The sequence below is a fragment of the Fukomys damarensis genome, unplaced genomic scaffold (genome assembly GCF_012274545.1).
Source record: "Fukomys damarensis isolate Sample0158 unplaced genomic scaffold, DMR_v1.0_HiC HiC_scaffold_37, whole genome shotgun sequence".
Taxonomy (NCBI): domain Eukaryota; kingdom Metazoa; phylum Chordata; class Mammalia; order Rodentia; family Bathyergidae; genus Fukomys; species Fukomys damarensis.
Window position 1 is genome coordinate 41,336,542 of NW_022900949.1, and position 19,322 is coordinate 41,355,863.

The 19,322-nt window shown below is 45.0% G+C and overlaps 2 protein-coding genes across 2 annotated transcripts in view; both read right to left on the reverse strand.

The window, feature by feature from the left end:
* Window positions 1-11,350: 11,350 nt before the first annotated feature.
* Window positions 11,351-12,375, reverse strand: Gpx1 (glutathione peroxidase 1). Its single transcript, XM_010615569.3, has 2 exons — window positions 12,048-12,375; window positions 11,351-11,831 (listed from the first exon to the last, which is right to left on the reverse strand). The coding sequence occupies exons 1-2, from the start codon at window positions 12,291-12,293 to the stop codon at window positions 11,490-11,492; spliced, it is 588 nt and encodes a 195-aa protein (XP_010613871.2). The 5' UTR covers window positions 12,294-12,375; the 3' UTR covers window positions 11,351-11,489.
* Window positions 12,376-13,803: 1,428 nt separating this feature from the next.
* Window positions 13,804-19,322, reverse strand: part of Rhoa (ras homolog family member A) — a 33,717-nt gene continuing 28,198 nt past the window's right edge. Inside the window, exons 4-5 of the mRNA XM_010615568.2 lie at window positions 16,250-16,380; window positions 13,804-14,700 (exon numbers count right to left, since the gene is read on the reverse strand). Coding sequence (XP_010613870.1) covers window positions 14,527-14,700; window positions 16,250-16,380 — 305 coding nt within the window. The 3' untranslated portion in view covers window positions 13,804-14,526. The remainder of the gene's footprint in view (window positions 14,701-16,249; window positions 16,381-19,322) is intronic.

The window sequence follows — 19,322 nt, forward strand, 5'->3', positions numbered from 1 at the left end:
GGGGGATCTAAAGCCAGGAAGACCAGAGGGACCACATAGCTTGCCTTAAATGGCAGGCAGGCCTGGGAAGTATGGGAGCAGAGGCAAAATACCTGAGGGTACTTAAAACTCCCTGTTGCTATCCTGACAGTCAGAACCTCACCCCTGTGGTTGAAAAGAATGTGATAAATAGGTGAGCCATGTTCAGCGTTGGGGGCAGAAGGGGAGCTTGTCCCACAAAATTATGGTAGGTCATTTGAGCGATTTTTTTTTTTTTTTTTTTTTTTTTTTTTTTTTTTTTTTTTTTTTTTTTTTGTACCAGGGATCAAACTCCAATCCTTGTGCTTGCAAGGCAGGCAACGGAACCACTGAGCTAAATCCTTGGCCCATGAGCAATTTTTTTTTTAATGTTGGGTTTTGGCAAATTGAAATTAATCTGCTGGATAAAGAAAATATTTATACATAATGGAGTACTATTCTCATAAAGGATAAATTTTAGTCATTTGTAGGAAAATGGACGCACATTGAGTCCGTAATGTTAAGTGAAATAAATCAGACACACATACTTAAATATTGTATAAATTCTCTAATATGAGAAACCCAAAGTATAAATTTTTTAAAATCCACTTGGGCATGGTGTCAAACACCTCTAATTCCAGCACTCAGAGCCTGAGGCAGAAGGATCATGGTGAGTTCAAGAGCAGCCTGAACTACATAACAAGACCCTGTCTCAAAAATAAAAATTAAGAGCTGGGGATTTAGCTCAGTAGTTCCACCACTTGCCTTGCAAATGCAAGGTCCTAAGTTTGATCCCGGATACCAAAAAAAGTTTTTTAATTAAAAATCAAGGGCTGGGATTTGGCTCAGTAGTTCTGCTGCCTGCCTGACAAGCACAAGGGCCCAAATTTGATCTGATACAAAATAAATAAATAAAATTTTAAAAGTCAAGTGTGGTAAGCTGGGCGTGGTGGTGCATGTCTATAATCCCAGCACTCCGGAGTCATCACAAATTCAAGGCTACCTACATAGTGAGTACAAGGTCAGCATGACCCTGACTCACTGTGTAGTTCAGACTGCCATGAACTCACAAAGCCCAGGCTGGTCTCTAACTCTCTGCGATCCTCCTGCCTCAGCCTCGTGAGTGCTGGGATTACAGGTGTGTGCCGCCTCCCCCAGCCTAAAAATTTTTTTTTAATAACCTAAATAAAAATAAATACATATGGGCCAGAGATTTAGCTCAGTGGTTGTGCCGCCTGCTTCAAAAGCACAAGGACCTGAGTTCAATCCCGGATACCAACAGTAACAACAATAAATAAATAAATAAAAGACAAAAGGAAACAGACATCTTTTGCATGTAGGAGAGGGATCCAGAGATGGAGGCAGGGGAAGCAGGAAAGGGAGAAAGCGAATAAAAAGAAACAAGACAGGTTAAGTATATGTATCAACTCACTAAGGTGAATGTAAACATATGCACTGCAAACATGTACTAAGACAAATTGAAAAATAAAATTAATTTGATAGCCCTGGGACATATGATCCACACTGATAGGGGAGACTTCTGGGAATCCAGGAGAGTGCAGAGAGAAATGAGTGTGGAATGGGCACTACCCTGAAAAGTTCACTGTCCTGTAGATGACAGAAGGGCCAGGCTGCAGCTCAGGGGTGGAATTGGCTCCTAGCGCAAGTTTGGGCTTGACCCACTCTTGACATGATTCTGCAGCTAGGAATTCAATGAAAGGAGGACAAGCCCTCTTCTGTGAAAGTTCTTGGAAATTGTTGAAAATGCTATCAAATGGTTTGTGGAGAAAAAGTTGGTTGCCAGCATTAATTCAGAACCTACATTTAAAGGGTGCCTGCTTCCCTCTTTTTTTCATTTTTAACAGTTTCTTCCATCATTTATGGCAGCTTTAAGGAAGTGTGGCAGGTCCTCAGCACTACTAGAAAGGAGGATGAAATTTAATTACAAAAGTAAAAATTTGGAAAAAAATTTTAAACCAGAAACCTTTCCTTTTTTTGTTTTTGTTTTCTGAAAAAGGGGCTCCTTGTGCCTGGGGTGTGGTGCACACACCTGTGATCCCAGCACTCGGGGGGGCTGAGGCAGGAGGATCGCTGTGAGTTTGAGACCAGCCTGGGCTACATTGTGAGTTCCAGGTCAGTCTCAACTACAGAGTGAGACCCTGTCTCAAAAAAAGGTGGGTGGGGGGCTCCTTACATAGTTCAGGCTAGCTTTGAATGCAATACTATGTAACCTAGGCTGACCTTGAATTTATAGCAGTCTTCCTACCTAGCAACCCAAATACTGGGATTACAGTATTACTCAGCTTTAGCCCAGAACTTTTCGAGTAAATGATTGTACTAATTAGTGCACTAAGTATAAGTAGTTCTAAAAAACTAAGATTACAAAGCCACTGTAGTTAAAATGTAAGGAATGAAGTGAAGATCATCCTTTCTACAATCAGATCATTGTTTCCAGTCTTTAAACATTGTTTCAAAGAGGCTGAGGCAGGAGCATTGCTGTGAGTTTGAGGCCAGTCTGGGCTACATAGTGAGTTCGAGGCTAGCCAGGAATACAGAGCAAAATCTGTCTCAGAAAAAAAAGGTGTGTGTCTTTGTGGTGCCATGCCTGCCTGGCAAACACAAGGACCTGAGTTTGATCCCTGGTACTGGGGAAAGAAAAGTGTGTGTGGGGGGGTGTTGGACTTCTAACTCAGGTGTAGAGGATTGCCTATCATGCTCAAGATCCCTGGGTTTTATCCTCAGCACTACAAGGGGGAAAAAAAATAAAGCTCTAGAAATTGAGCACTAAGTGATGGCAAATACCTATATTCCTAGCTACTAGTGTTATACAGAATCCACTTGTCAGAAAAAAACAGCTCTTTGTGAGAAAAACAAAAGTTATTCCAGTGAACAAGAACTAGAATCAGAATTAAAATCAGGTGATTCTAGCAGCTAGCTGGGAAAAGCCAAGTTTATCACATAGGTGTTATGGGTGAACTGACACTGGGAGAGATAGTGGCAGCTAGCTGGGAGAGATTTCATTTGTGAGTGGATGGGCTAACACCAAGAGAGATATTGGTGATTAACTGGGAAAGGAATTAGGCTTATATTGGTTTTGAAGGGGCAAAAAAATCTGGGTGAAATAATAAGTTTTTAAAAAATTTTGACCATTTTCTCTCTTTTACAGTATACTTCTTTTTTTATCCTTTTTTAAAAAAATATTTATGAGTTGAATGCCCAAGGACGATCTGCTCAGATGTGTACACAATTACTAGACTTCTCGGTACCAGGTGGGGTATATGCTTCCTTTTGAGTCCATTTGACCTATTTTCTGAGAAGCTGCTGTTGTTTGCTAAAACCAGCCTGTTCACTTTGTCACATTTATTTGTGAGGGACTCACTTAGGTCAGACTTGACACTCGGCAGCAGGACAATCACAAGTTCAAGGCCACCCTGAACCACATACTGGGAGGAGAGCTTTTCTCATTTAAAAAAAAAAAAAAGGTTGGGCCAAGGATTTAGCTCAGTGGTTCTGTTGCCTGCCCTGCAAGCTCAAGCTCAAACCCCTGAGTTTGATCCCAAGTACCGAAAACAAAAAACAAAAAAATTGAGCCAGGGATGGTGGTACAGATTTGTCATCTCAGTACTCTTGAGAGGCTGAGGCAGGAAGATCACAAGTTCAAGTCCTACCTGGGCAATTTTATGATTTAGCAAGACTCTGTCTCAAAATAAAATAGGTCTAGGGCTACAGCTCAGTAGTATAGATGTCAGACCTAGTTTGTGTCCCTTGAAATTGAAGAATGAGGCCAGGGATTTATTTAGCTCAGTGGTTCCACCACCTGCCTCACAAGCGTGAGGCCCTGAGTTCAATCCCTGGTACAAAAAAAAAATTGAAGAATGAATTCCAGAGCCAGGGATTTAGCTTAGTGGTTCTGCCACTTGCGAAGCAAGCACTAGGTCCTGAGTGATCCCTGTACCAAACAAAAGAATGAATTCCAAAGGACAAAGGAGGTTAAGAGTAGTAAGTGTGTGTGTGTGTGTGTGTGTTTTTAAGTAGTAAAGGTTTATTGAGAGAGCTCCAAGAGACAGGAAGGGTCCCTAGTGGGATGTTATCAAGGCCTTTTGTCAGGGGTAATTTATACAGCAAAGTCATAATGTATGTACAACATGGATTGAACTATAATGACTAAGATTACAAGTATAGCTGTTTAGCTAATATTGATCCAGTAAGGAAGCAGGGCATGTAGCAAGGATATATGGCTGACATCCTTGACTTATCTATGACTCCCTAAAACAAGAACATCTTGGGAAGGTGTGGGTCCAGGTGTTTAGGTCACCTATTTGGTATCTGATGCATATCTGCACTTAATTTTAGACAAAAGGCTGAGACTTAGTGGATGGTGTGGTACCAATTACAGTAATTACAGTATAGTCTCAATCTGCTTATCCCTTAGGAAAGTATGTAAATCTGGCCTTTGTGACTTTATCTTAAAGCCTAGCCTTCTTCAGATGTGCCTCCAACCACAATTCTGATACAGCATCTGTATTTTTACTGAATTCCTTGAGAGTCCAGTCCCTCTCTGATTGCATGTTTATTTCTAACTAACCTAGGTGTCTATAAGAGTGAGTTGCATGATGAAAGTGCTACAAGAAAACAGAGTCATGCTACAGATGCTGCCCAGAGGGAACTTGAGCAACTATTATAGGGAACAACACAGTGCTTACCATTCCTCTGGCTTTGTGGGTATATCATGAGGTCTGAAAAGGTTGGTCAGGGGACCTGGCCTATGGATTCACACATGCCCATGAGTATGTGTGCTCACATTTACACACACTGAGTCATACTTGGGTGCTTCCACCGTAGGGAAATTCAGAGCCCTCCACTCACCTCCCTGAGACCCAAGTGGTCTATAGAACTATAGGTTCTTCTGGGGCAGGCAATGTGTTTCTGGGCACTAGTCATGTTCCAGGTGTTTAGATCAAGTGGGCCTGATCTCCTATCCTGGTCTTTTTGTGTGTGTGGCACTGAGGATTGAAACAGGGCTGTGTGTGCTAGCCAAGTGCTCTACCAATGAGTTTATATCCTTAGCCCTTTTTATTTGATTTTTTTGTTTTTTTGAGATGGCCTTACAGTATATTCCAGGCTGGTCTCTGACTCACTAGGTAGCCCAAGAGGGTCCTCCTGCTTCAGCCTCCTCAGCTGCTGGGAACACTGGCAAAGGCCACCGCCACCAGCTTCCTTTTTATTTTGAGATAAGATTTTAAATTGCCCAGGGTGGAGAGCTAGGCATGATGGCTCATACCTTTAATCCCAGCACTCGGGAGGCTGAGACAGGAGGATTGCTGTGAGTTCAAGACCAGCCTGGGCTACATAGTGAGTTCCAGGTCAGTCTCAACTACATAGGGAGACCCTGACTCAAAAAACAAACAAATAAATAAATAAATAAATTACCCAGGGTGGCCCAGAAGTTTCCGTGCTGTGGTCTCAGCCCCCGTGCAGCACACTACCTTCATTATCATTAATAGCAGTCCTGCAGGGTGTGGTGGTGCATACCTGTGATCCCTGCAGAGACAGGATTGCAAATCCAAATCATCCTGGACTACAGAATGAGCTCAAGGCTAGCCTAAACTATGTATCTAGACTCTGGCTCAAAAAAATAAATCAGTCTCAATGCTTATCGATTCAGCAAACACAGCCCCTAGCAGTAGCCTACTCGCTTAAATTTGTGTGTGTGTGTGTGTGTGTGTGTGTGTGTGCACATGCGTGCACACATGTGCTACAGATCAAATCTACATCCTTAAATATGCTAGACAAGTGCTGTGCCACTTTGTAGTTTTTTTGTTTTTTGTTTTGAGACGGGGTCTTGCTACGTAGATCAGGCTGGCCTTTTTTTTTTTTTTTTTTTTTTTTTAAGTTTTTTGAGACAGGGTCCCACTATGTAGTTGAGACTGACCTGGAACTCACTATGTAGCCCAGGCTGGTCTCAAACTCACAACAATCCTCCTGCCTCAGCCTCCCAAGTGCTTGGATTACAGGTGTGTGCCATCAAATTTAGCTCACATTTTTGTTTTATCATAAATCTAGAGTTAAATTTTTGGAGAGGCCAAAGCTGAAGGATGAAGCTGGGCATGAGGCAGAAGGATCACTGTGAGTTTGAGGCCAGCCTGGGCTACATAATTCAAGACCAGCCTGTACTACATAGGGAGATCCTGTCTGGAAAAAAAGAGGATGTGTTAGGGAACTGATCGTGTTAAAGTATTCTGTGATGCCGCCATCACAGGCTGCATTCTCCTGGTACTTCTTGACTCCTAAAATGACCTCATACTCTTATCTTTAGTTTCCCTCCCACCAAGGCCGCAGCGAGACAGAGAAGTTGAAACCTGTGTCTGCAGGGCTGAACCCATAAAAGACAACCTGCCCTGTGATAGGTTAAAAGTAGCCCACTCCTCATGAATAAGCAATAGCCCAGCCCAAAACCAATAAAAGGACCTTCCTTTCTTTGTTCTCTTCTTCTCTTCTCTTCTCTTCCTCTCTTCTTCTGCCCCTTCTCCCTCTCTGCTCCTGCTTCCTGAATAAAGTCTCCTGTTGGACCTCTCAGTGTGTGTGTGGCCTAGTTGTTGAGCGTCTCTGGAACCCTTTCAGGATGGGCCCAGGGATTTAGCTCAGTGGTGCCGCACCTGCCTCCAAAGCTCAATGTCCTGAGTTAGATTCCCAGTACCGAAGGAAAAGAAAAGCTGGAGGGTGGCTGAGTGTGCCTGTAATCTCAGCAGTGTGGGAGACTGAGGCAGGCACGTCACAAATTTAAACTCTAGGTCCAGGTGTGGTGGTGCACAGGAGGTGCACTCAGAAGGCTGAGGAAGATGGATCACAGCAAGGTCAAGGCCAGCCCAGACCACATAATGAGTCCTAGGTCAGCCTAAACTACATAACGGGACCCTGTCTGGGAGGGAGGGGAGTTTGAGGAATTACACTGAAGACACAGGAAGTCATTTGATCAAAAGCTGATTGTGCAAGCAGTATCTGACCTGTCAGATTCAATGTTTTAAAAAACAAAAATAGCATTTCTGCTAGAACTGCTAGAAGTTTTTGAACCTAGTTGAGTAACAAACAGTTGGCCCCTCCCATTATCAGAAGGTCTGTGACCTAAATGCTGCTGTTACCAAAACAAACAGTGCCTGCAGTCAATTCTAGTAGGGCCAGGTCCTCAGGCAGGCTGAATGTTAAGTCTTTTTTTCTTTTTTGTGGTACCAAGGATCAAACTCTGGACCTTGATCTTGCAAGGCAGGCCTGGTGCCATGAGCTAAATCCCTGGCTCGTGAATGTTAAGTCTTGTACTTGTCCTTTTGATAGTTATTTTTTGTTTTGAGACAGTTCTAGCTATCTGTATACCCTGTCTGGCCTTGAACTTTGATGCTCTGCTTCAGCTTTCCAAAATTGGGATTATAGTCTGTACCACTATGTCCAACTTTACATGTCCTTTTAAACTGATGATACATAAGAAAGCAGGGTGGGTGCAGATCAGAGCCAGGGACGGTTATAAAGTTGAATAGTAAAATTGTATGTGTGTAATATCCAGTTTCTTGGGAAATACATAACTGTCTTCAGTGTTCCTAAAGAAAAGAGGGTAGAGAAAGACCTTTCGTAAGGGGAGGCAGGCGACTTTGAGGAAGAATATTCCCCACCCACGTTCAGCTGTGCTGGGAGCTCAGCATTTCCCTTCCCTGGCAGCCCAAGACACAAACTGTGAGGAAAAGAAGTGGGTAAGGAAGGGTGAGTCAGCAGACAGCCTGGGGGGAAGTGGTGGAGTCATTTTGGAAAGTCCAGTTCAGGGCTTTTGCTCTGACCCTGCACAGGAAGGGGAGAGCTAGACTGCAAAGCCTTGGCTTTCAGTGCAGCTGCAAGGCTCTGGAGGAGGGTCTTGGGTCCCAATCTTCCAACCCAGTCAGTGCTCTGGAAGTGCACTCCAGTGCAGACATTTTCACAAGCACCAGACACACCAATTCAGCTCCTAGAACAAGACCTGGTACCTTCCACAGGCTATCTGGCCTTTTTCTAGCTGCTCTTCTCTGGGACATTGTTTGTCAAGGAGCACTCAGTCCACATACACTTGGCCTGCTGTTTTGTTTTTTTCTTTGTTTGTTTTTTGTTTTTGGTACCAGGGATCCAACTTGGGCCTTTGGCTGGTGAGGCAAGCAGCAGAACCTCTGAGCCAAGTCCCCCGGCCCCTAGCACTTGGTCTGATTAAGCAGAGCTTTTTTTTGGTACCAGAGATTGAACTCGGGGACCTTGCACTTCTGAGGCAGGCAGAGGAACCACTGAGCCAAATCCCCTGCCCGTTTTTTCCTTATTTTTTTTGGTACCAGAGATCAAACTTGGGACCTTGTGCTTTTGACAGAACCATTGAGCTAAAAGGCCCTGTTTTTTTTCCAATGCTGGGGACTGAACCCAAAGCCTCTTACATACTAGGCTTGTGCTCTACCACTGAGTTACATCTCCAGTCCTTTTCATTTTCTGACACAGGGTCTCACTAAATTGCCCAAACTGAATTTGAACTCACAATCCTCTTAGCGCACCCTGTGGAGTGCGGGGATTACAGTCATGTGCCAAGACACTCTACTTTTTTTTTTTTTAATGAAATGTCCTTTCTTTCAGTTCTTTGATTCCATCCATCCTGGTTTATCACCTCTCTGCCCTGACCCAGGTTTGTGAATTTATAGGTATTAGGGTTGGGGATTTAGCTCAGTGGTTCTCTTGTCTACCTTGCAAGCACGAGCTCCGGAGTTTGATCCCCATACCAAAAAAAAAAAAAAAAAAAAAAAAAAAAAAAAAATTACAGGCATTAGGGTCAGCCCCATTGATCAATTTCTTCTCACATTCCTCAGGTGACCTCATATTCTCCAGTAATTAGTCCCCCTAGCTAAAGTTTTGCCTTTAAATATTGTACTTCTCTTTTTGGTTTTTAGGCTCCTTGTTCAGGCTGGCCTTGAAGTCAATATATAGTCCAGGCTATCCTTGAATTTATGGTAATCCTCTGCCTCAGCCTCCTGCGTTCTGGGATTACAGGGACGTACCACCATGCCTGGCTCTAAATACTTCTGAGCCTCTTGCTATCACCTGTCCCAGGTAGCTTCATCTGAATGTTTCATGTACATACACACACATACACACACACACACACACACACACATATTGGGTGGTGGTGGTGACAGGGATCAAACTCAGGACCTCCTGCTTGCCAGGCAGGCACTGTAAATTAAATCCCTGGCTTACATATATATATATTTTTAAAATTTTTAATAGTACTGAGGACTAAACCCAGGACCTCACTGAGCCATATACCCAGTCCAATTTTTTTTTTCTTTTTTCTTTTAAGACAGTGTCTTGCTAAGTCCAAGTTGCCTAGGCAAGGCTCAAACTTGAGATCCTTCGCCTCACCCTTGCAGAGTTCTGGGATTACAGAAGCATATCACCACACCTAGCTTGTGTAACACATCTGATGTGGTCCCACAAAACCTACTCCTTGTGCTGCTCTTTCAGTAATGCCACTTTCTTGGGTTGGGGTGTAGTTCAGTGTAGAGTGCATGCTTAGCACACAATAGCCTTATTCAATCTCCTGCACCAAATAATGTCACCTTTGTTTCTCAGGCCCTCGTATATTATACTTCTTGCCTTTCCAACCAGCATCAGCTATTTCCTTGATTTCGGTTCTTTTCAGTTTACTGTCACTTTCTCCAGGAGACAGTCATGACCCTATTTATTCTCCAAGGACCTTGTACTATGTCATAGAACATGCCTTTTTAGTTATTACATATAGCTCCTTTGCCTTCCTGAGGAATCCAGTAGAGCACACATCACAGGACTGAATAATGACTATTGTGGCAAGTCGGTGATGAGCAGAGTGCTCTTGGGGAAGAGAGAAATGTGAGACATAAGGGTCACAGGTGGCCTAGTATACTCAGCTCCACCATAGCCACCATACCTCCTAGGCTCTTAACCTTTGGGAAAAGACTACTTATTCACAGGTGCAACTGAGAGTCCAGGGTGTTCTGACAGGAACACAGGTAGGGTGGGGCCTAAGGGGGAGTAGTTTGCCTAGGTCACCTCAAAGGGTACTCAAAAGCTGAGGGGATGCTAGACATAATGTTGTATGCCTGTAATCCCAGCATTGTGAGGGGTTGAGGTAGGAAGGAGCAAGTTCAAGGCAAGCCTAAGCAATTTAGTGATTTAGTGCCCTGTCTCAAAATAAAAAATTAAAAACGGGAGGCCAAGTGTGGTGGTACAGGACTACAGTCCCAGCCCTTGGAAGGCTGAGGCTGAATTGCTACAGGTTTGAAGCCAGCCTCAGCTACATAGTGCATTCAAGATCAGCCTGAACTACATAGCAAGACCCTGCCTCAAAAAACCAAAATAAATAAAAAGTAAAAACTCAGTGGGAAGGCCCTGGGTAAAATTCCCAGTACTAAAAAGGAAAAAAAATAAAAATAAAAAGCTGAGATGAGAAACTTTGTAGCCAGAGGGAGGTAAGTTCTAATGGAGGGAGGAGCCAGAGCAGGTGCTGAGGACTCTTGGAAACCTAAGAGCAGACAGTAGGGGTCACAACAAAAGCTTTTTGCTTAGGGCCAGAGCCAAAGGTCTCAAACAAGTTGGTTCAAACACAGGAAGGCTTTTGAGCCAACAATTTGGGCAGAATTGCTGGGACCTCACAACTTCTGGCCCAGACTGATTATCACTCAGATGTGTCTGGTCTTGCTTTGTTCAAGTAAAAGCTGTGCCCAGGTGCAGTGGAGATGCCCCGCGCATGACAGATCCGGCTCTAGGTCTGTCACAAGAGATTACTGGCAGCAAGATCAACAGATGGAGGGGTGGCACCCGAGAGACAGTAGCTGGCCACTGAGATATGACTAAACCAGGAATGCTGTGTATCAGATAAAAAGAGCAGTTACAATGTACACTGTTTACACTCAACACGAGTGGAAGTAATTGGCAAGGACTTTGTCAGAGCAGATAAAAACACTGGGTAGCAATATGGAAAGACAGCAAGGTAATGGAAACTCACAATACTGGATGAGCTTCCAGTTGTGTAAAACACACCTAGAGGAAATCCAGAGCTTGTGAGTAGAGTCCGTATTTTGTAAGGGTCATACAACTTATTCTCAGAAAGAAGAGGGCTACTATAGGGATTAGGTGGCCACAGGATGCAGAGGTTCATCTTTGGGATTAGGCTCCTACCCCTAGGGCAGCAAGGAGGTTGAAGGCCAGGTGTCCCAGACTAATACTTCCACAGAACACACAAACAGTTCTATGATACCCAGCACTTTATTAGAGGGTAATCATTCTGGTCTGGGCAGAGAGGAGGCAGAGTGGACAGGGCCAGTGCCCATCTTGGGGTTTCCTGGAACTCGGATGTTCCTCCTGAAGGTTGAGAGGAAACACCGTCATGGACAAACCTCCAGGAGAGCAGCTGGCAACTGCCAAGCCAGGACGGGAGGAGAGACATATGCAGGGCCGTGCCCCTAGGACAGCAGGGCTTCGATGTCAGGCTCAAGGTCGATGGTAGGAAAGCGACGACTGTACCTGCGCACGGGTACACCGTCGGGGCCTACCAGGAACTTCTCAAAATTCCAGGCCACATCATTGCGGCACACTGGGGACCAGATGATGAACTTGGGGTCGGTCATGAGCGCAGTGGGGTCGTCACTAGGCGCTGGCAGGGCCTCTCGAAGGAAGGTGAAGAGCGGATGTGCCTTCGCCCCATTCACCTCGCACTTCTCGAAGAGAGTGAAGTTGGGCTCGAACCCACCACCTGGCCGGACGTATTTGAGCAAATTCAAAATTTCTTCGTTCTTTGCGTTCTCCTATGGAAAGAAGGGCAGCTAGGTTCCGGGACCGCAAGGAGGGGTAGCTTCTAACCACTTGATATAATTTTTCCTTTAGTCACCAGAATGGTGCTCTCTTGCACCTTTCAGGGCAGGCCTGAGGTTCCGGGCGCAAAAGAGACACTGCCAGTGGCTTGCCCTCGGTCCTGGCCAAGGCCGCCATCCCGCCCCTCCTGCCCCGCCCGCCCGCCTCACCTGGTGTCCAAACTGGTTGCACGGGAAGCCGAGCACTACCAGGCCCCTGGGCCCGAGGCGCGCCTGCAGCTCGTTCATCTGGGTGAAGTCCCGGACCGTGGTGCCTCAGAGGGATGCCACATTCTCGATGAGCAGCACCTTGCCCCGCAGTGAGCCGAGACTGAGCGGCTCCTCGCCAGCCAGCGGGCGTGCGGAGAAGGAGTACACAGTGGCCTGAGCGGCCTCTGCCAGCCTAGCAGCACACATAGCGAAAATTCTAAGAGGGTTCGTTCTCAGGCTAGCTAGGAAGAGCCTGGGCGCCTGCCTCTTAACTGGCGAGTCACGTGGCACCAGCACTTTTTCCGGGCGCTCAGCCCCTCCCCTCTGAGGGTCCCGCCTCATCCGGCCACCGCCCCTGAGCGGGAGGCCTGCCCCTCCTCCAGCAGGCACGGGCGGGAAGTGTGGCCTAGCGGAAGGCAGCTCCACCCTGCAGGGTGGGCAGCTGGAGCATGTTGGGTCTGGCCCAGAGGCTGTGCCTGGTTACTGTGATTGTTCTCAAAGCTCCCTTAACTGGAGTGTTGGGGTAGGGCCTAGGAGAGGGGCCGCTCCTTGTACTGGAGGAAATATAACCAGAACCAGCTTCCCCACAAACAGCCCCTATCCTGTGCCACGTCATTCTCCCAAGTGCCCCACCATTGCCAGGTGCATGGGGTTTTTACTTGTGGCAGCTCTGTTGACAGCAGTTGCCAAGGCAGGTTTCTCTGCTAGTAGAGCATTTTTTGTTTTGAGACAGCCTGGCTTTTTAGTCCAGGCTGGCCTTCCAGTGCTGCGATTACAGTTGTGCACCACACCTGGCTCTGTGGTTTTAGGGGCAAACTGCTGGGCATAATGGCATATGCCTGTAATCCCTGCACTTGGGAGGCTGAAGCAAAAGGATAGCTGCAAGTTAAAGGCCCACCTGAGCTACATAGACCTTGTCTCAAAAACAAAAGAAAAAGGGCAAATTGGAGGAGGGTAGGCAATGTTGAAGCATACATATGGGGTTCCAGGCTCCGAGATAGTTCTTTTTCAAGCCTCACATCCAAGCCTCCGGTGCCACACTTCCCTTACACAGGTGCTCTGCAACAGGGCACTCCCACAATACTCTGGCTTCCTGAAGTGGAACAGCTTGATGGCTGATGAAATTCAGTCTAGACTGTCCTCTTCAATTCTCCTCCCTGGGAGCTTCTGGCTCACCCCCAACTTCACTGACACAGGACAGTCACCTCTGTGCTCTTGGGGGAGGAGCCACACTAATGCTGGATGATGTGTGGCACATAGTGGTACTTTGCACCCTGAAGGAACCGCTCCAGAGCGAGTACTGCCAGAAGGGCTGTCTTTCCACCCTCCTGCCCTCTGCCCTCTGCCCTCAAGAAAAACAAAAACGCAGGATACAGGAAGTTTAGAAAACTGCCTTTATTCTATTAGTTGGAAAAATTAACTGGTACAGAAAAAAAGCTTAGTCAGCTGGAGAGAAGAGAAAAAACGAGTGCTATCCCTGAGAACCAATGGCTTCTCGGGGAGGGCACCTAGGTAGGTGAGAAGGACAACTGTGAATTAAAGCCAGGCCCTGCAGTTCAGCTGAAAAAGGCTATGCCATTTTCAAACCAAATTCTTAGTTACTAACCCAGTTCTGGAGAGGGGCATTGGGATACATGGAGCCGAAAAGGGGTGGACAGCCTTCTTGTATCAGAGAAAGTGACAAAATGGGAAATTTTAAAAATCAATTTTCCATCTGACTTTATTTCCAAATACACTTCCTTTTTTTTTTTTTTTTTTTTAAAAAAAACCAATACATTCTCTGTGGGGATGACAAATATCAGTATTAGGAAATCCAATTATACAAAAAATACTACATCTAGTCTCGGGTAGATATATTTATTTTTGGTAACATACATTAAGTGGCACTAATTACACGGTAACTGTAAGGTAACTAACATGAAACCACAGAACTGTAACTCTGCCACAGCTGCATAGTCTTGGGGCTTCTGGCTGAGCATGTTTTAAAAAAAAACTGGATGCCCACCCCAGAGCTAGGCCAACGAACTTCATGAGGAGTAAGGCTCTGAAGTAGGGACTCTTCAGAGTTCCCTGCAACTGACAGATTATAGAGGCAGGACATGTTAGTTATAAAGTAGTTACAGCCTAATTCACAAAAGTTACCAACTGTTTCTCTTTCTAGAAAGAAGCAAGAAGTTAAGAAATTCTTTGAATTAGCGCCTGGTGTGTCAGGTGGAGTGCAGAGGGCTGTTAGAGCAGTGTCAGAAGGATCCTGGCAGGTCAGGTGGGTTGGACATCATTAATAATCATTGCTGGCTTCTAAATACTGGTAGCAAGATGACTTCTGATTTGTAATCTTAGGTAAATTATAGATAAATGAAAAAGGCCAGTAATCATACACTAAGATTAATAAACAGCACTTCAAAATTAACCGCATGAGGGCTGTGCTTGCAGCAAGGTTTCACAAGACAAGGCACCCAGATTTTTTCTTCCCACGCCTGGCTTGCAGAGCAGCTCTTGTGGCCATTTCAAAAACCTCCCTCACTCCATCTTTGGTCTTCGCTGAACATTCCATGTACCCAAAGGCACCAATCCTGTTTGCCATATCTCTGCCTTCTTCAGGTTTTACTGGCTCCTGCCAAAGGGAATGGAGAGCTTTCAGTTAAGTTTTACATACATATGCAACGTATATGTAGAATATTTACATTCAACTAAAAGACTCAGAGAAAGGATCATGCTATTCAATAATCATCCCTCCCCAAGTAAACACACTATTTTCCGGGAAGTAAGAGAGAAAGAAAAGGTCAGAGCAGCCTTGGAAGATTTAAGAAGGAATCTAAAGCAAGCCTTTAGGTGTTTCTGTAGTTAGCTTTACAGAGAATTGAATGCCAAGGGATGGAACCAAGGCCTACTTTTGACATTTGGGCAGAGAAAGCACAGTGGGGTTTTTGTTTTTGTTTTTTTAAAAGAGAGAAAGGGCCTCACCATGTAGTTCAGGCTAGACTGGAACTTACTATGTAGCCCAGGCTGGCCTCAAACTCACAGCAATCTTTCTTCCTTAGCTGCCTGTGTGCTGGGATCACAGGTGTGTGGCACCAAACCCAGTTTGTTCTGCTTTTTGTACTGCTGAGGATGGGACCCAGGGCCTTGCACATGCTAGGCAAGTGCTACATCCCTGCTATCAGGCATAGCTTTTGACAGGTCAAGAGCCCACACCTCTACCATCACTTAAAGGCACAGATAAAGGCATTAGAGCTTTCTGGACTTTGCTTTCAGATTTTCTGATCACTCAGTAGATAGTAATTTATTTATTTTTTGGTACCTGGGATTGAACTCAGGACCTTGTGCTTGCGAGACAGGTACTGGCACTACTGAGCTACATATCCCCAGCCCAAGTAGTTACTCATTTATCTTTGGCCTCCCTTGGATATCCAAAGTGGAAAAGGAAATCAAAAGCCCAATGAAGCTCCTGCATCCGAGGCACTAACTAGGATGGTTCCTTCCTAGGCTGGTATTCCTTGAAGGCACACTTATAGAAGACATTCCAGGTTGTGGATATAGCTCTGTGGGAGAGCACTTGCCTAGCATGTATATGCACAGTCCAAAGTTCAATTCCCCAAAAGAAAAAAAAACGTACCTGAACAGACACACATGAATGGGTTGTTTCTTGTTTTTCTAAGGGAGGAGATCTTGGTATGTAGTTCAGACTGACCTTAAACCCACTATGTACCCCAGGGCTGGTCTCAAACTCAATGATCCTCTTGCCTCAGCTTTCCAGGTATTGAAGTTACATGTGTGCACCACCATGGATTCCCACACTGAGGTTTCTTTGTGTGAATGTTAAGCGAGAGTGGTCATGGGCACCCATGTTCAAGAATGCTATAGGAGGGTTAGGGGCTGGGGATTTAGCTCAGTGGTTCCACCACCTGCCTCGCAAGCACAAGGACCCGAGTTCAATCCCCAGTACAAAAAAAAAGGAAAAGGAAAGAAAGAAAGAATAATACTATAGGAAGGCCAGGTGTGGTGGCGCATTCCTCTGATCCCAGCACTCTGGAGGCTGAGGCAAAAGGACTGATTGCTCTGAGTTCGCTGTCAGCCTGAGCTATGCAGTGAGTTCAAGGTCAGCTTGGATTACATAGTGAAAGCCTGTCTCAAAAAAAAAAAAAAAAAAAAAAAAGCCATACCTGCTTCATCTTGGCTAACTCTCGTCTTGTGTGCTCATCGTTCCGAAGATCCTTCTTGTTCCCAACCAGGATAATGGGTACATTGGGACAAAAATGCTTTACTTCTGGGGTCCATTTTTCTGGGATGTTTTCTGTGACAAGAAAAATGCACAAAATAAGGGAAACCATTATAATTCCACCTTTAAAAATCTCCAAGAGCCTAGTTAATTTAAAGACACTATCTTTGCTACTTTAGAAATATGTTGGACAGGGCCGGGGATTTAGCTCAGTGGTTCCAGCACCTGCCTCACAAGTGCAAGGACCCGAGTTTGATCCCTGGTACTAGAAAAAAAAAAAAAAAAAGAAAGAAATATGTTGGACATTTAGCCAGGCATGGTGGTACACAGCTAGAATCCCAGGCTAGCTGGGGGAGGCTGAGACAGAATGTTACAAAGTGCAAGCCCAGTCAGAGCAACTTAGTAAGATCCTGTCTCAAAAGTTTTTTGTTTTTTGTTTTTTTTTTTTTTTGTATGGGGATCAAACTCAGGACCTTGTACTTGCGAGGCAGGCATGCCACCACTGAGCTAAATCCCCAGCCCTCTGTCTCAATAATTTAAAAAAGGCTGAGGATATAGCTCAGTGCAGGACCCTGGGTTCAATCCCTAGTACTTGGAGGGCAGGGAGGGTGTGATGATTTAAAACCAGAACATAACAAAACCGTACCAGACAGTTAATGGAAACCCACTGGTTTTAAAACCACAAAAAAAAAGGGCAAAATCGTCCCTCCTATAAATATCCTCTCTCAAATGTACAACGAATGTTGACTTACTCTGCATGCAGGGCCCAAGTAAAGGGACTGGGATGCATATTTTCTTTTCTTTTCTTTTTTTTTTTTTTTGGTACCGGGGATTGAACTCGGGTCCTTGCGTTTGCAAGGCAGGCCACCGAACTGCTGAGCTAAATCCCTGGCCCTGATGCATATTTTCTTTTTCTACTTTGCTCATGGGCCTAGAGAATGAATTTAGCCCTGTGGGTTACTGGCTTTTCTTTTTTTGAGATAGGGTCTCTAAAAGTAATCTAAGCTGGTCTCAAGCTTGCGATCCTCTTGTAAGCCTCCCAAGCGCTAAATTACAAACATGCTGGCTCATTTCCTGGTATTTAAAATGGCTCAAACTGGGCAAGGAGAGGCAAACCCATAATTCCAGTACTGGGGAGGCTGAGGCAGGATGATCCCCGTGAGTTTGAGGCTAGCCTGGGCTAAAGTTCAAGGTTAGCCTGAACTACACAGTGAGATCCTGTCTTTAAAAAAGAAAGGCTCAAAAATGACTTTGAAAGTAATTAGAAGATAGCATTGAAGTTACATGTGTGCACCACCACGGATTCCCACACTGAGGTTTCTCTATGTGAATGTTAAGTGAGAGTGGTCATGGGCACCCATGTTCAAGAATGCTATAGGAGGGTTAGGGGCTGGGGATTTAGCTGTGGCGCCGTGCCTGCCTCACAAGTGCAAGGTCCTGAGTTCAATCCCTGGTACCAAAAAAGAAACCCTGAAAAAAAGAACCAATCAAACAACCCCCCAAAAAATAACCAACCAAAAAAACAAAAGATAGTTGGGCATGGTGGCACATGGCTGTAATCCCAGAAATCTAGAAGGCTGAACCAAGCTCAGTGTGAAGGCCCTGGGCTCAATCCTAGTATGGGGGTATGTGGGGGTGGGTGGCTGTGGCTCTTCATGATTTCCCCCTGTATTCCTCTATTTAATCTTGGATGCCACAATCAGAAAGCATGGGGACATTTTTTCTTGCATCTATAGTGGAACCCTTAACTGCTTAGGCCTGTCAAAGATTCTAGCTTTAGCTTTAAGATGATATTAGCTTTCATTTCTCATTGTTTTTTTATTTTGTTTTGTTTTGTGGTACCAGGGATCAAACTCAGAACCTTTCACCTGTGAGGCAAGCACAGTGCCACTGAGCTAAATCTCCAGCCCAAATCTTTTTCACATTAGTTTTTTATTTGCAAAGCTTTCATGTTCTTTCTTCCCTCCTCCTCCTCCTCCTTTTTTAAAGCCCTAGGGATTGAACTCAAGATCTCGTACGTGCTAGGCAAACACTTTACTGAACTGTGGCCCCACTCATCTCCCTTATTATTATGTTTTGTAGATAGGGTGTTGCTATCTAGTTCAGGTCAGCCTTGCTATTAGTCCAACTCAACCTCCTGAATGCTGGAAAGTCTGAGGCATGATGATCCTGAGTTTGAGATCAGCATGTATTATTATATAGAGAGTTCAAGGCTGGCCTGAACAAGTAACAAGAACCTGTTGCAGAAAGTCAAACCAAAACAAAAAAGCCAATGACCTTCTTTGAGACCAGGAACTGTTTTTTTGGTGGTACTGGGGAGTGAACCCAGGGCCTGTGTATGCCAGGAAAGTGGTTCACCACTGGATCTACAGCCCCGGTTCTTTTGCAGTCAGGGTTGGGTGAGGGTGGGGGATATGAGATAAGAACAGGGTTCCTCTGTTGGGTTGCCCAGGCTATTTTTTTGTACCAGGGATCAAACTTGAGACCTTACACTTGTGAGGCAGGTGCTGGAACCACTGAGCTAAATAAATCTCCAGACCTGCCCAGGCTAGTTTTGAATTTGTGATCCTCCTGCCTAGGCCTCTCCACTAGCCGGGATTATATATGGGTACCACTATACTCAGCCCAAGAGACATCCTTAGAAGAATGTTTTGCTCAGAAGGTATTTCGTCCTTATGGAATTCTACACTGAATGTTAACAGCACAGAGCCCTCCTCATTCCTGTAGGATTTAAGTGAAGTGATATCAGTTATATGTCTGAGATGTCACATCATTCCATTTTCTCTATGGCCTAGGGCCTTAAAGCAGCCCTTGAAAGAAAGCCAGATTAGTGTGCAATCACAACTGTTGAAGATGAACTAAGTGAACCAAGTTCACTTAGTACCTGTTCTTTCTCAGTCCTGGGAGACACTACCCAGGGGTTCAATCTTAGCTTGACTGCTTGAGTTTCATGATCTCGAGAAGTATGTTTTGGAGTGGTCCCCCTATCTTTTTTTTTTTTTTTTTTTTTTTTTTTT